The sequence below is a fragment of the Puntigrus tetrazona genome, chromosome 17 (assembly GCF_018831695.1).
Source record: "Puntigrus tetrazona isolate hp1 chromosome 17, ASM1883169v1, whole genome shotgun sequence".
Classification (NCBI taxonomy): domain Eukaryota; kingdom Metazoa; phylum Chordata; class Actinopteri; order Cypriniformes; family Cyprinidae; genus Puntigrus; species Puntigrus tetrazona.
In genome coordinates, this window is record NC_056715.1 from 17,497,042 (window position 1) to 17,513,245 (window position 16,204).

The 16,204-nt window shown below is 39.4% G+C and overlaps 2 protein-coding genes across 3 annotated transcripts in view; one reads left to right on the top strand and one right to left on the bottom strand.

Annotated features, from left to right (window-relative positions):
• angel1 (angel homolog 1 (Drosophila)) overlaps window positions 1-8,008 on the bottom strand; it is a 39,180-nt gene extending 31,172 nt beyond the window's left edge. For both annotated transcript variants that reach the window (XM_043262328.1, XM_043262329.1), the window contains exons 1-5: window positions 7,875-8,008; window positions 5,831-6,622; window positions 1,416-1,630; window positions 1,266-1,335; window positions 1-179 (exon numbers count right to left, since the gene is read on the bottom strand). The exon at window positions 1-179 is cut by the window's left edge and continues 252 nt beyond it. In XM_043262328.1, the coding sequence (XP_043118263.1) occupies window positions 1-179; window positions 1,266-1,335; window positions 1,416-1,630; window positions 5,831-6,622; window positions 7,875-7,938 (1,320 nt within the window). In that variant the 5' untranslated portion in view covers window positions 7,939-8,008. The remainder of the gene's footprint in view (window positions 180-1,265; window positions 1,336-1,415; window positions 1,631-5,830; window positions 6,623-7,874) is intronic.
• A 1,431-nt stretch (window positions 8,009-9,439) lies between these two features.
• Window positions 9,440-15,907, top strand: LOC122362170 (leucine-rich repeat-containing protein 74A). The gene is made up of 13 exons (XM_043263485.1): window positions 9,440-9,599; window positions 10,422-10,603; window positions 10,675-10,782; window positions 10,871-10,964; window positions 11,035-11,084; window positions 12,056-12,137; window positions 12,206-12,291; window positions 12,365-12,559; window positions 12,980-13,075; window positions 13,481-13,624; window positions 13,703-13,807; window positions 14,092-14,177; window positions 14,966-15,907. The coding sequence occupies exons 1-13, from the start codon at window positions 9,476-9,478 to the stop codon at window positions 15,537-15,539; spliced, it is 1,926 nt and encodes a 641-aa protein (XP_043119420.1). The 5' UTR covers window positions 9,440-9,475; the 3' UTR covers window positions 15,540-15,907.
• Window positions 15,908-16,204: the final 297 nt, after the last annotated feature.

Below are 16,204 nucleotides of genomic sequence, written 5' to 3' on the forward strand. Positions count from 1 at the left end.
CCCGGCCATCGGCTGGAGGAGCACCACAACGGCCACGTTGTCACGATCCAGTAGCTCACAGTCTGAATGTCGAAACTCCAGCAGATTGACGGAAAGCTGGGTAAAGCGCTCACTGTGATAACACACCGCACAGCCATCCGTTTTGGTGCCAGTGCGGCGTTTGTAGATGCAGGTGTAACCTGGGTAAAAAGTTGAATTGTTAACAAAAAAAAACAACAACATCTAAGCACTGCAAAAAAACTTATTACCAGTCTGACTAATTCCAACCAACAAAGCTCTCAAATCTCTTTTCCAGTCATGCATTAAAATTAAATTACAATTAAGTTAAAATTTTCATTTGGCCTTAATGGCTTATTATGCTAATTGTAGATGACAACATTCCAGCAAACAAGTACAAAATTAAAGGGTTACTCTACCCCAAAATGAAAATTTTGACATTTTTATCACTCATCACGTTCTAAACATGTAAAAGCTTAGTTCATCTTTGTGAACACAATTTAAGATATTTTAGATGAAAAGCAGGAGGATGACTGTCCCACTGACTGGCCAGTAATGAACATCGGGGACTGAAAAAGGAAACCGCTGGAATAGCCCATCTTCCATCAGTGGTTCAACTGCAACGTTATGAAGCGACAAGAATACTTTTTGTGTGGAAAGCAAACCAAAATAACAAGTTTATTCAACAATTCGGCACGGTAGCAGCATTTTAAAGAATATCCACTGGACACACAAACGTGTACACTGTTCTGTGATGCTAGGTTGCCAAACTGTTGAATAAAGTCATTATTTTTGTCGCTTCATAATGTTACAGTTGAACCACTGATGGAAGATGGGCTATTCTAAGCACCTTGACAGTATTCATTACTGGGCAGTCAATGGTATAGACAAGACTCCTGGTTTTCAGCTAAAATATCTTAAATTATGTTCCAAAGACAAATAACGCTTTTACAAGTTTGGAACGACAGGGGGGGGTAAGTGATTGATTTTCATTTTGAGGTGGAGTAACCCTTTAAGGTGATGTCTGAACTGCTGGACCCCTTTCATACATGACACCAGAAGACGTGCACCAGACCAGTCAACTGTACTGTTATGACACTGTTATAGCTCCTAAGGTATAAATCTCCATCTGCTTTCTCTGTATGGAAAAGAACAGCATGAATGTTCTGCTGAACATCTTTGTGTTTTGCTGTACATGATTCCTGTCCACTGATGTTTACATCAACAGCAGGTTTCATCATGTTCCAAAAATAATTGTTGTTCCTCACCCATGTCAGTCAGGACAGGATAGATCTGCTCTAGGAAATGATCTTCTTGAACTTCCTGAAGACAAATAATCTGTACAAAAGAGAAAATAAGGATATTGATTGGAACCAGAAGAGTTATAATTACAAGTTTTGGGTTTTGTGTCGCCTTACATCAGGTTGCCAAATCTGGAGCTCCTTCAGAATGGTCCGGAGTCGCTGGTCCCACACTAACACTTCCTCTGGACAGTGTGTGTACAGCTGTGGGTTCACTTCTAGCAGATCCTGAGCCAAAATGTTGTAAGACATGATGCTGAAGTCAAACACAGCAGCTGTGTCCTCACAGGAACTGGTCTGGGTTTCAAGATCCTCCCACACCCGCCACATCACTTCAACATAGAAAAAAAACATGATTTTAATGGTATACTGGGTAGTCAAAACAACTAAGTAACATAATATACACTGGCAGTCAATCATCTGGAACATCTTATCTTTAAATAAGTAAAAACATTAATATTATAAAATATTATTACCGTTTACAATTAATTGAAACCATAATTGTTGCCTTTGTCACTCAATTCTTCAATGTGTAGAATGACAGACACTAGGGGTCACTCTTGGGAACACCTCCGAGTTACTAGTATATTTTTATTTAATGCCATGTCAGCATCAAACCCTGATGTATTTAAAGTAGGCCAATGAAAGTTGGCGAGTGGAGGAATTGTCCTGTTTAGTTCTGCTGACCAGGCTGTCCAAAGAGTTTGTGGATCTGACCCAGGAAAAGATGGTGAGGGCGACAGACATCATTGGGCCTCCAAACCAAGGTAGGTGCTTTTGTATGCTGTTTGCCACAATTTCTGAGAGACAAGGCCTCCCAACCTGGCAATCCTTTTGGTGAACAGTCAACATGGCCACTCTTTCAAACAAAGTACAACTGGGTAAAACAAAATGATAAATATTTACTTCAAAGAGCAGTTAAGTATTTGCGAGAGTGAGTTTAAAGCTTCCAGGCTTCTGTACACCAGCTGTCCGCAAGCGTCTTCTGGGATTTCTGTTTGATTCTCAAGTCTGCACTTGATGCATCCAGGCACCTCTGTACTTGCGTTCTTAAGAACTGCAACTGAACATTGGCAATGATGCCACAGAATGACAATACTAAGATGCAAGATCCCTGAAGACAATATTGACACACAGCCAGTGTTTTAGTTGGAAAAATTGTATTATTGTCCTCGTGCATTATTGACAATAGATTTTCCTGTTTGACAAGGTAAAGTTGCTTTGACATAATCAGCATTGTATAAAGAACTATACAAAGGTAACTTGGCTTGACTTGACATACTGACGTGTCTTTTACACAAGATTCTCTTGATGCCTTGATCCCAGCCTCAATTCATTCCTTGTGAAGTCTACTCAAATTCTTGAATTGATTTTGCTTAAATATTAAGCAAAATCATAAGGCTGTGGTTTTCTCTGGTTGTGCATCTTTTTTTTCCACACTTATTCCTTCCAGTCAACTTTCTGTTAACATGCTTGGATACAGCACTCTGTGAACAACCAGCTTCTTTGTGGCTTACCCTCCTTGTGAAGGGTGTCAATGATTGTCTTCGGTCATCCCCATGATTGTGTATCCTACTGTATCCTACTGAACTGAAAGACCATTTTGAAGGCTCAGGAAACCTTTACATGTGTTTTGAGTTGATTAACTAATTGGCATGTCACCATATTCTAATTTGTTGTGAATTGGTGAATTTTTGTGAAATGTAAGCCAAAATCATCACAATTAAAAGAACCAAAGACTTAAACTACTTCATTATGTGTGCATTGAATTTAATACAATTTGAGTTGAATTACAGAAATAAATGAATCTTTCCACGACATTCTAATTTATTGAGGCACCTGTAATTGAGTGCAAAAATACAAATAGCTAATAAAATTACAATACTTATAAATAAACTAAAGTTAACTAAAATAATATTTAAAATAGACTAGATGAGAGGCAAGACATCATATGATTCAAGACAAGCTGCTCATGACAGTTCATAGCAATCGGGTCAAGGCTACAGGACAGTAGTCATTCCATTTGGCATCTTGACCAAAGGTATTGAAGTGGCATTTTTGAAACTGATGGGCTCTCTGGCTTGGTTAAGGGGGAAGTTAAATATGTCCATAAAAAGACATCCTTTAACTGTTCTGAACATTCTTTCCAAACGCAACCTGGAATATGATCTAGACCTCCTCACGAGGTCTGCCATCAGCTAGAATGCCTGGTTGGTGAGAGGCAGTGCCCACCTTTGTGCTGCTCTGTTGTCTCTTATCTCTAAAAGAGAGAAATAGGTTATTTGGTAGGGAGTGACCATTGTCAGTCACCTGTACAGTAGGCTTGTAGCCCGTTGTAGTCTGAAATCCCTGCTATAAACACCTTGTGTCCTTGGTGTCAGTAAATTATTTAACAACTGATCTGTAATTTCTTTGCCTAATCTATAATGACTTTGTCTGTCCTGGACTTGAGTGGAGCAATCTTGGTGGTCCAAGGGAAGGATAGAATTCGATACAGCTAGGTACCTGGAGCATCCAGTCTTTGAATTTAATAGAAGTGGGTTCCCATTGATGGGCATAACCGCAAGGATTAAATTTGGAGAGCTCCTTCTAGATGAGTGGCCATTCAAGACTAAACAGTCCCATCTGCCCAAAGCAGTAGTATTAACCACTTTGTGAAGCCCATTCAGACCACAGATTTTTCTGTCAGTTATGACAGTCACTGTGTCAGATTATATGATTTTGACTCATAAAATCTTGTGTCGTGAACAAAAAAAACATGACAAGACTATACAATGCTACCCGATCATTCAGTAACAACATGACATCATGTTATCGGACAAGACAGAAGCTTCTATGAAGTTAATCAAACAAGGACTAACAAACAGCATGTCCTCTCATCAGAAAGAGAAAACCTGATAAGACACATTTGGATTACATGAAGAGATTGGTATGGACTGTCAAGAAGAACTGAGGTAAAATGGTTTTTAATTTGACCTTTTTTCACTGTGTCATCATAAACTCAGGACTGTCTTCAGAACTATTTAGACAAGCTAACGGTTGCCAATGTGTAATCAATCTTACTTTCAGTACAAATAAGACCAATTTACATGAATTAAAAAAAGTTATGACTTGAATTTGCAGGAGGGATTACCTCGATCCTTGCTGGTCTGAGATATGGGAACTGGCGTTAGAAGAATCTGGGGTTGACTCAGTGATGGCACAAGATTACGTGAAACAAGAAAATTCCTTGTCTCAGGAAAATATTAAATATAATTCATAAGGGTGCGACATATTTCACAGAATAGGGATGGGTCAAATGCTGGAAGAAATGTCACTAGGTTGATGAGTGACAGAACTTAATGATAGGCTCACTTTATATTACTTTCTAAATGCTATATAATTGTATGTGCAAATGAGGCGTCATTCATCACTAAATAAAGCTGCATACATTTCCAGAAATCTAAACACTAGATAAAGTTCTTATTTGATTATGTTGACATACTAATGTTCAAAGTTCATGTGTCAGGATACCAAAAATCTAGTAGTTGGTACTGCTAAAAGTACATGATACTTGATAACCAAGTCGATACCACAAAGTAAATAGTACTTAAACACTAACTTAATTTAAAATGACAAAAACATAACATTAGTGGCACTTGACTTTAACACACACTCACATATGCTTGGGCATTTATACGTATGAATGCAAGCATTAGTTTAAATTCACTGACATACTGGCATGCCAAATATATGTTTTAAAACAAATTAACAAAAAACAATGATCTAAAGTGGTTATATTAGCCAATAAGAGGATAATCCTCAGACGGATACACAATGAATGAACATGCTATAAGCTCTCAGACAGTCATATTCATTTATCACCACCGTCTTACAAGTGTAGTTCTTCTATATGCGTTTTTATTCTTCTTAACCCTTTGAGGACCAACTGAAACACTTCTGCCTCCCATCAGTTCAAGAAAAATTGCAGCTTCGCTAAAAGAAAAGCCTTAATACTGAAGATAAAAACAAGTACCAGCAAGATTTTAAAATGTTGATTTGGTACCATAGTTTCGGTACTCGTGACATCCCTACGAGAAAGTACTGTCAACAGGCAGACAAAATTATATTTCATCATGTTATCAGAAATAAAAATGTCATATGACAAGAACAAACCCCTCTATAAAACCCTTTGTGGACTGTAGCAAGGAAAATAATTATAAAGTTGTATGTAAAAAAATTCACTGGCTTTAAAGAGATCAATTCCAATTGATATGTACAAACACATAGATAAACTGCAGAAAACAAACACTTAAATGTGTATTTTGGTTATCTTCTTTTTACTAGTCATTTAAATTATAAATGTTAAAGAAGTAAAATTGGCCAAAATCTCAAAATTGACCAGCGCATGAAAAACACTTGTTTGTCTGTAGTGTCTAGCATTAATGCTTGAAAGTTTTTTTTAAATTACAGTATAAATCATTAAAAGGTTAAAAAAAAATTTCTGGTGTTTTTGCAGTTTATAGTTTGTAGAGTAAACCTGGGATTCCCACCTTCAATGTTGTCATTGTCCTGAAGCGCAGGATAGTAGCTGACGTCAGGAAAGTGCACATAAGGGCAGTAACACATCTGTGACAGGCCAAGGCCGACGGGAAAGTGCCAGCCGACAGGCTCCGCCGGTGCCTTAACCTGCTGAGAGTCTGCGAGCAAAGCCGCCAAATCAAACACCGGGCTGCCAAGGGCTTCATTTCCAGCCTCAGAATCAAACCCCAGGAAGAGGTCGGTGCTGGGAGCGAGTGAAGCGAGTCTATCTGACATGAACGAATCCACCTCACGGTCATCACGGTCGGCCATTTCATCATGAGCCCCGAGCTGCTTGAATTCAGAGAGCACGTTATCAATGTCTGAGAGACTCTGATATTCAGTATTGGGAAACGCAGACTCTTTTATCACAGGATCTTCTAAACCCCGGAGCGCTGATTCTGAGAGGTGTACGTCACTCTCTGACCAATCACACGCTCTCAAAGCAACACTTCCATCACACACAGAGACTGAAGGAGCTTCCATCTGACTGAAGGAACGCACTGATTTGTGCACGTCTTCATGCATTTCCTCCTGGTTCAACTCTTCTTGTGTCTTTTTCACCTCACAGACATCCAGCAGATCTACCACAGCTCCGTGAGGACTCTCAGCGTCCATGTGGTCTGGATCAGGAGCAGTGTTGGTGTTTTCTGTGCTGTTCCACCGCAGTAACAGGCTCGTCTGCTGCTGTCCAGAAAGAGCACCGCCACCATCCCAAACCTCTTTGCCATTAATGTACACAAACGGAGCCTTGCACCACAGTTCTGTGGAGAGAGAAGATGCAGAAGTGAAAATAAACATTTTCTAGTCACTGGTAGGCTACTTGAAAAACTACAGGTATTTAAAAAAAAAACGTTAATTCCATTCACACTGACACGATTCCAAACGAGATCCATACGGATTCATGTGAGAGGCGGAAACACACGAGCATGTCACATGGGCTGTCGGGGGCAAGCCGTCATAATCAAAGGTTCAGAATCAGGTCAAACTGAACAAATGCTTATTTCCTCTAGTGGAGGTTTTTGGGTTAATTTCAAGCACTATCTTCATAAAGCCCTGTTTTTTAAATTAAGAACAATCCAGGTTTCTAGGGCTGCACAATTTGACCAAACTTTTGTTATTATATATCAAGCAATATAGCTATAAAATAAAAATACAATACGATTAATTTGGTCAAAAATCAGCACGACACGTTACAAGCAGCAGCAGACGAGGCCAAGATCATGATCAAGTTTAACGTTGCCTACAATACTGCAAAATAAGAAGTCTGAAATAATTCTTACGAAGACGAACGGCTTGAACGTGAACCTGACTAGAGCAATGATGTACTGTGTGCCTAACTCATGGGAGTTCTCACAGATACACATAAAAAGACATCCGTGCAAACATGATCGACAGAGACACAGATATCTCCAGAAAGGAACTGCTGAACTATTCTACAGCAGATTTTAAGTTGTGTGTTTTTAAATTTTTTTTACAATTTATTTAATATTTTATATAATACGTTTATTAAATATTGAATGTTTTCTTTAACACTTTTGTTCTTTCTTTGATTTACATCCATTTTTTTTCTATTTTGACTTTCATGAGCTGTAATCATCAAAATGTAACGTAATGAAAATGTGATGAACGTAACTTTTTTGCCAATACTCTATTTTTGAAAGACTTTTATTCTGCTTTCTCTACATATCTTAATATGGTGTTGTAAAATGTTTATATTATCTAGCGTAAAATCACTATATGTCCATTTTAAATGTTGAATAAAACAGTTTTATTGTTGTTGTTTTGTAATTATAATTTTGAGTTGCTGTTGTTGTCAAAAAGTCAATGTAAGTTTTCTGTCAGCAACGAAAAGTAAAAAAAAAAAAAAAAAAAGTATGACAACCGGATGGGATATAAATATAACTGTTCTAGAGGCTTTGAGAACCGAGGTTTGGCCGGTCACCGTCCCGTATTAAAGGAGCCTGAACGCCGCACGTGCTCCTCCACACCGACGAAACCCCGTCGACTTCTCACCTGAAACTCTGCCGATGAGCCTCGAGAGAGGATACAGCGCGTAAAACATCACAGTCGCGATCATGACCACCGGCGGACCGCACGCCGACTTAATCACCTGCACCGGACGCGAGGGGGCGTTCCCGGCGTGACGACACGCGCGGCGCCATGACGTCACGCCCAACCGTCCTTTGCGTTACTGTTTAAAAATAAATAAATAAACAAACAAAACAAATAAATGATGTTATGGTGTGTGTGTGTGTGTGTGTGTGTGTGTGTGTGTGTGTGTGTGTGTGTGTGTGTGTGTGTGTGTGTGTGTGTGTGTGAGTGTGTGTGTGTGTGTGTGTGTGTGTGTGTGTGTGTGTGTGTGTGTGTGTGTGTGTGTGTGTGTGTGTGAGTGTGTGTGTGTGTGTGTGTGTGTGTGTGTGTGTGAGTGTGAGTGTGTGTGTGTGTGTGTGTGTGTGTGTGTGTGTGTGTGTGTGTGTGTGTGTGTGTGTGTGTGTGTGTGTGTGTGTGTGTGTGTGTATGTGTGTGTGTGAGTGTGTGTGTGTGTGTGTGTGTGAGTGTGTGTGTGTGTGTGTGTGTGTGTGTGTGTGTGTGTGTGTGTGTGTGTGTGAGTGTGTGTGTGTGTGTGTGTGTGTGTGTGTGTGTGTGTGTGTGTGTGTGCTAATAAGAAAGCAATTAAGACTGTCTCCATTTTTAAGTAGTTTAATAAATAAATAATGTTTGTGTGGCTGTGTGTATTTTGTACACTCAATTTTTATTTTTGTTTTATGTTTTCATGTGCGTTATTGTAGTCCTGACTGTACTATGTTTTATGTTTAAAAAAAAACAGGAATTTTTACAGGAATAATCTTTTCCAATGCCCTCCAAGAGAATATGCTTTTATTTTTTAGAAGAGCTCCTTGTGCTCTTTTTTGATTTCTAATTTATTTAACCAATGCTTTTTTTTCTACAGACTACTCAGATTATTTTTAGCCTTTTTAATCTCTTTTAAAGTAATTCAGAATTGTTACTTCATTGCTCATTTTGTCATCATTCTGAAGAAAAATGTAATTGATCTGGGAGTTAAATAATAATATTTTCCGAAGTTAAAAAAAGCATTTTAAACCTGACCAGAGGTTATTTATTAATATTTATTTGAAAATTGTGCATGCATTTTATTTAAAAGTAAACATTTTTTATTCGCAAGGAAGATAATGACGTATATTTGAGGAATACTTAGGAGATTTTAACTAGCTCTAAGAGGTTCCCCGGACTCCTCAGGACAGATGCATGAACAAACAAATGAATAAACAAACGAATAAATAAGTTTTGTGTGTGTGTTTGTGATCAAGGGCATCATTTCGGCTGATCATTGGCCATAACAGCTACATTAGCAGATGTGTTTCATCCGTGTAGTTCATGCATCAAAGAGAAATGATTGCAGACACTAGTCTTGCCGTGTTTGATCAGACTGCAGGAATGTGAGTGTCTGTCTGACATGCATTTTTAATGACTCCGCTCGAGCGCAGGTGGATTCCAGCAGTAGTGCGGGTGTCACATATACACCTGTTGCTAAGACACAGACAGCAGCTTCACAGCGGACGACTCGGACGACTCGGTCACGCTGCATGTAGAAGATGAGGGGCGATGAAGACGTCAGCTTTCACAGTCTCTCCCTGGACTCCCTCAGCTTGACCGACTACGAGAACACACACGATGTGATTCTGGAGGATGAAGGAGACATAGAGCTGGACGCTGAGGGTAAGAAGCGGATGAACACTAGATCTGAACCAACAGAGATCTTCAGATGAGGCCCGGTACAGGATTCAGGTTCACTGCACCTTAATGTTAATTATTGTGCTTGAAAACTAATTATATATATATACTGTGTGTATATATATATATATATATATATATATATATATATATATATATATATATATATATATATATATATATGAATGAATTAGATTCTTGAGTATCATATTTATTTATAAACCTTTTAAATGTCTATTTGTATTTAATCTGTGACATTTCGTCACATTTCATTAATGCAATTTCCTTAGGTCAAGGTTGAATGAAATTATAGATTGTAGTTTTATCAGGAGTCACTGCCTTCAACACAACAAATAAATGAATAAAACCTGCATACGACTTGCACACGCATGCAAAAGAAGATCTTTTGATTTCAGTTAAATTCATTCATTCATTCGTTTGTCTTAATCAGGCACACTGCGTACGGATAATACATGCAATATGTTAAATGCACCAGATTTAGCCAACACTGGTTCATTTTCATCCGCAGTCCCTTTTTTAGCAGGTCAAAGTTGAGAATATCAACAAAAATATTAACACACCAAATGAAGAATGAGAGGAACGAAAGAGAAAACAAATAGAAACTAACAATGTTGAAAACCTGCCATATCATACCCATAAATCATAAAAAACAGAAAAAAATCATGAAAAACAGAAAACGTACTTAATATACATAATAAAATACAATAAAAAAGTTAATTCCATACAGATCTTGCATGCACTGGTCCTTCAGCATGAAGCTAGGGCTCAGGTGTTTTTCTCCTCCAGTATCCGAGCTGAAGCTGATCAGGAAGGACCTGTCCACTGAAGAGCTGTACCTGCAGGCCTGTAAGCTGGTGGGGGTCGTTCCTGTCAGATACTTCCTCAGAAACCTGGGCTCCGCCACCATTAACCTCAACCACCACGGACTCGGGCCCCTGGGAGCGAAGGCGCTGGCCATCGCTCTCGTGGTGAGTTTCTGATGCTCTGATGATCTAGAGCTGATGCTCTGGTGCTGATCTGGGACGCTCCGTGTCTTCAGACAGACATGCACACCACAACCCTGGAGCTGGCAGACAACTTCGTGCTAGCCGAAGGAGCCAGATACCTCACGGAGATGCTGAGGGCCAACTTCACCGTTCACAATCTTGTAAGTGCGTCTTGTGATTCTCGTTCAGCCGTTGAGATGGATTTGTCCACCAGAGGGAAGCAAAGCATTCACTTCTGGCATCTTCCAGGACCTCTCGGGCAATCACCTTCAGACTGCTGGAGCCGAGTGCATCGCTAAGATGCTCCTGGAAAACATTTCCATTAAGTCCTTGAAACTGTCAGGTACTTCACGTACGTGCATGCCGCCTGATCAGATTCACGGTGAGACAGAACGCAATGTTTGTGTTCACAGGGAATAAGTTTGTTGAAGATGATGCCAAATGGTTTGCAGAAGCGCTTTCTGTAAGTTCATGCACCACAGTCTGTCTATGAAACATAAAACAATCCATCATCATTTATTTCATCATTTAATCACTCTTACATATTCCATATGATTCAAATGTTAATTAAGCCGGTGCTGATTGAGATCCACTCTATGGGCTAAAAGCTGAAAAGTTTCTCAAAATATAATATATTTTGTGTTTCACAGAAGATGAAAGTCACACAAATTTGAAACAACAGACTGAATGAAGACAGGAGGTTGATTTTTTAAACTATAGTTACCCATTCATCTAAAACGACAAAGAAAAATCTACTATATGTGGCTGTTTTTCAATAAGAGATACATTTTAAAAGTTTGAGCATGTGTGACAGTATACATCAAATAAAGTGATTTTTCTTCACTTTGGTCAAAAAATAGGTTTGGTTTGCTTAAGGGTGTTCTATTTTATTTATTTTCTACTCTATTCTATTCTGTTCTGTTCCGTTACAATAAATAATTCTGTTTTTATTTCACAATTCAGAAAAAAAAGATTAATAAACTGAAAATTTATTAAGTGAAGGTTAGAAGTTATTAATGTGAGACAAAAAGTCAGGTACCTTTTTTATACTGTGAGGAAAATGGGCTTCCATGGTTATATTAAATGAAACAACTTTTATAGCACATCTTATTATTATTAATATTATCAAAGCTAACATTGCCAAATTAATGTTTACCTACAGTGTTTTGAGGTTAGTAAGAGTGAAGCATGCAGATTCCAGTTTAAAAATCATCTGAGAGCGAGTTTGGCATGACAAAAATATGAATTTACACACGAAAGAAAACATAAATAATAACATTACTTGTTTAGCCAAATTACATTGTTATTTATCATAAAACTGTCTGGTTTTGCAAAATGTACGCACTTTTAAGAGTGATACATAAACACAGACACTGTGCGTCAAACACACATCTAGTTTCTGAGAACAGAAACATCTTCTCTGTGTCTTTTCAGAGCAACTACAGAGTGAAGGAGCTGGATCTGAGTCACAATCAGTTCTGCGGCAGAGGAGGAGAACATCTGGGTCAGATGATAGGTGAGTGACAACTAAACTTGAGCGCACGCAGAAAGAAAGCACGGCCACTGAGCATGTTCCTCACGCAGCAAATAACGACGGCTTGGAGGTTCTCGATCTGAGCTGGAATCACCTGCGGATGAAAGGAGCGGTAGCTTTCTGCGCCGGACTGAAGGTACGCAGCTCACAAGCGCTTGAGTCTCACGCCGTGCTGATCGTACAAACAGTCCCCGTCTGTCCCCCGTCAGGTCAACACCACCCTGAAACACTTAGACCTCTCATTTAATGGCTTCGGAAACGAGGGCGCTTTGGCTTTGGGTGAAGCGCTGAAGTTCAACAACACACTGGTGCACCTGGACCTCAGCAACAACCGCATCACGGACGAAGGAGCCAGCCTGCTGTGTAAGGGCCTGGAGGCCAACGACACGCTCAGAGCGCTGCAGGTGCGACACAACTGGCAAACTAGATTACAAGCACCTTTTTTAAAGGGTTACTCCGCCCCAAAATGAAAACTCTGTCACGTCGTTCCAAACCCGTAAAAGCTTTGCTGGTCTTTGGAACAAAATGTAAGATATTCAAGGTCCGGGAAAGTATGAAAGACACCTTCAGAATACTCCATCTACCATCAGTGGTTTAACCTGAATGTTGTGAAGCGACGAGAATACTTTTTGTAAGGGAAGAAAACTAAATTAATGACTTTATTCTGTGTCTGGAACGACGTAATCGTATGCAACTTTTACAATTAACTCATCTCATGCATCGCAGGCTAAACGGCAGATTAAAGTCATTTTAAAGCACACTTATATTACAGAGATGTTGGAAGTACCGTGCGTGATAATGGTTTAATAATCGTTTTCTGTCAGATGGCGTATAACTCGCTGACGGTGGAGGGAGCTCTTATGTTGATCAATGTGGTGAAGAACACACCCAGAACGGCCATCGAGGAGATCAACATATGTGTGAGTTCAGGAGCGACAGGCATGCAATGCACAAACATAGGGTTTTATTATCCACTGGGATTTCATGTAAGCTTTATTACTCTCGGTTACGACTAAAAACTAAAAATCTGAAGCGTTATGCATTAAGTTGTGCATTATTCTGTAGCTTAAAATGTAAGCACTGGACACCACATGGTGGAACCAAACCTTATTCATGCATTTTTGCCACATCTGAGATAAAGATCAGACACAAACTTACTGATTTGTTCTGCATCAGGACTTTGAATTTAAGGAACAAGTGCACTGTGTATAGTAAAATATATATTTCCAGGATTTAATTCAGCTTGTGGCCAGTAAATGTGCTTCGGTGCAAAATGTAACAATAAAAACGGGCTTGTGTTTTCCTTCACTTGCGTTGTGTTGCAGAACGTGCTGGTGAATGAGAACTTCGTGCAGCTCTTGGAGCTGATCTGTCAGGAGCATCCCAGTCTGGAGGTGCAGTACGGAGGCGTCGGAGGATTCATCGCCAAGAAGCCTCGCAAACGTGTCGACCCCATGAAAGTCATTCAGGTAAAATAGAATGAAACCTGCTCAAATTTCTAGAGTCTGGCGGCCTCTCTCTGCATTTTCTGCATTGTCTTTTTAAAGGATTACCTCGATCAGCGAAAGCTTCGCCTGTGGGACTTCTTCCGTAACATCGACAAAGACGGGACGATGCGTGTTCCTGTCGTAGACTTCAGGAAAGCCGTTCAGGTATTGGCCTTTCTTGTGAAGTAAGAAATTCACAACACTGTTGAAATTTTTGGGTGGGCAGAGCTGCAATCTAGACAAAAAAACATGCTTAAATATTACGTTTGTTTACATGTTTTGATCTTTACATTATCCCCATGCTCCCAGTTGTGTTATTTCAATGCTTTAATCATCACAGCAGTACTATTCTGACAAACGAGCAGATGAGTCCAAACATAGTGTAAGTGTCATAAGGACTGAGCATCAAACGGCTTCATTTTTTGGCATTTTGTATCTGATGACCCCAGCAATCCAGCATCCCATTGGAGAAATTTCAGATTGAGGAGTTGATTCAGAGACTGGACAGAGACCGAACAGGCATAGTGGACTACAGGTGAGCTCTCTTCACCCTGAACGCCTACCTAAAGAGGCCAACAAACGCATGACAGACTCCACACACCTGAACAATTCTCACCCTTAATGCAAACATGATCATAAATCACCGCTTGACTTCAGACAGCAGCAGAAAGGGGTGATATTACAGCTGGTGACTCTCTAATTAGTCTGTACTAGGAATATTATAGTTAACTTTATTATAGTAAAAACCATTAATATAAATGACCTGAAATAAAAAAACATTTATACTATAATATGAAAAGATCACCAGTTTGACTGAAACCTGACTTGTGGCTTTTTAAAGATTACTAGGGCTGTGTTTATACAGGCACAAAATATCTCATTGTTGCACTCATTTAAACAGATACATTTTTTTCATATACAGTCCAGTTCCAAATGTGGTTTTAAATCTAATATCTATTATGTGAACATGTTTTATATTTATCCGTTACTTCATGCAATATATCAGATATGTGAACGTCTGACCAATGTCTAAAGGTATATGTGGTTTCCCATTCTGCAAAGACCTGCGAACAGGGACTGCACATTTGTTCAAACCATTCAAAACTCACATTAAAAGCCAATGAAATCCTCGGTTCGAGATAGAGACTGATGGAAGCACAGATAGTCGTAAGTTAAATGTAAAAAGACTGGACCTGTGCTTGCAATCTAAATGCAGACTAGAGTTTTAGGTCTATATTACACCGCTTTCGGTTCTCATTGTACCGGCTTGCAAAAAAACAGAAACAGTTATTATCGCTGAATTCATGTCTTTCCACCCTACAGAGGCCTGGCAGACACTAGGAAACAGATGATGCGAGACCACCGGCGCCAGCTGCGCAAAGTGGAGTCCCGGCAGAAGAAGGAGAAGCAGAAGAGTGACAGGATCCTAAAAACCTTCGAGAGCGCTGTGGAGGCCGTCACCCCACGGAGCTCCATGATAATATCCCCAGGCGCTGCCAAAGAGGACCCCGGCGGCCTTCAGCCATTCTCTGCCACCCCGCTCAGCTCCTGGCACCATATAATCATGTCCACCAGCAGCCGCTATTCTGTCAATAACATGAGCAGCGAGCACGTGCACCTTCCCATGATAGCGAACCCCTCGAGCTCCGCGGGCATGCGCTCGTATTCCCAGCCGAACCTCTTCGCCGGCGTCCCTAAACCATCCACCAGCAAACCCTCTTCCGCCCAAGGCATGCACTCGAGGTCCAACCCAAGCGTGTCCAGCAGCAAACTCAGCCCCACAGCTAACCTGACCAGATCCAGGCCTGCGTTAAACACAGAGCCAAGCAGTAAAACAAAAGTCAAGGGGAAGAAAAAGAAAACCAAGAAAAGAAAAGATATAGCACCAAAAGAATAGGGTGTGCATGTCTGTCCACAAAGAATGATTTCCAATGAATAAGGGCATAAATGTGTGTTTGGTATATCAGAAGCCTTGCGATAGCACATGGGATATTTCAATTCTATCTTACTTTGTCAACTTATATTCATGTATATGTGGTTTTGCACTGTTCTCACTTTGTACTGTTTTATTCATATGCATATGCTTTGGAAATGTGAATGTGAAAAATTTGTCACGTTAATAAAGAACTAAAATTTTAACTTGCAAAGAAAAAGACACTTTTAGTGCGTAATTACACGTCATAAATCAGACTAACTGAAAAAAGTACATTTGTTGTGTGTGTGTTTTAATTCGACTGATCTAGTCACTGATTAAGACTTGTAGCTTAAAATAAAGATTAATTTATGCATGTGCATGACGTTTCACTTAAACTAAAATATAAAAAGTTCACATACAAAAGTTCAAAATAATATTTTTTTAGAACCTAGGCTACTAAATGTTAAAAATAATGGCTTTCAATTGTATTGTAACATTGATTTGCTATAATTAATAAAAATGCATTTAATAGAGATATCAACATCAGTATCACATTGTTATAAAAATACTGGACACTTTTAATAATAAGCTACTTAGTCAAAAGGTGCAATTAAACACATTTAAAATATATCATCTTTATATGGTTT

Excerpts from the sequence above, each read along its gene's own strand:
- LOC122362170 (XM_043263485.1), top strand. The coding sequence starts at position 9,476 with ATGAGGGGCGATGAAGACGTCAGCTTTCACAGTCTCTCCCTGGACTCC. Across the intron at positions 12,138-12,205 it reads ACATCTGGGTCAGATGATAG|CAAATAACGACGGCTTGGAG; the intron begins GTGAGTGACAAC and ends TTCCTCACGCAG. Across the intron at positions 14,178-14,965 it reads ACAGGCATAGTGGACTACAG|AGGCCTGGCAGACACTAGGA; the intron begins GTGAGCTCTCTT and ends TCCACCCTACAG.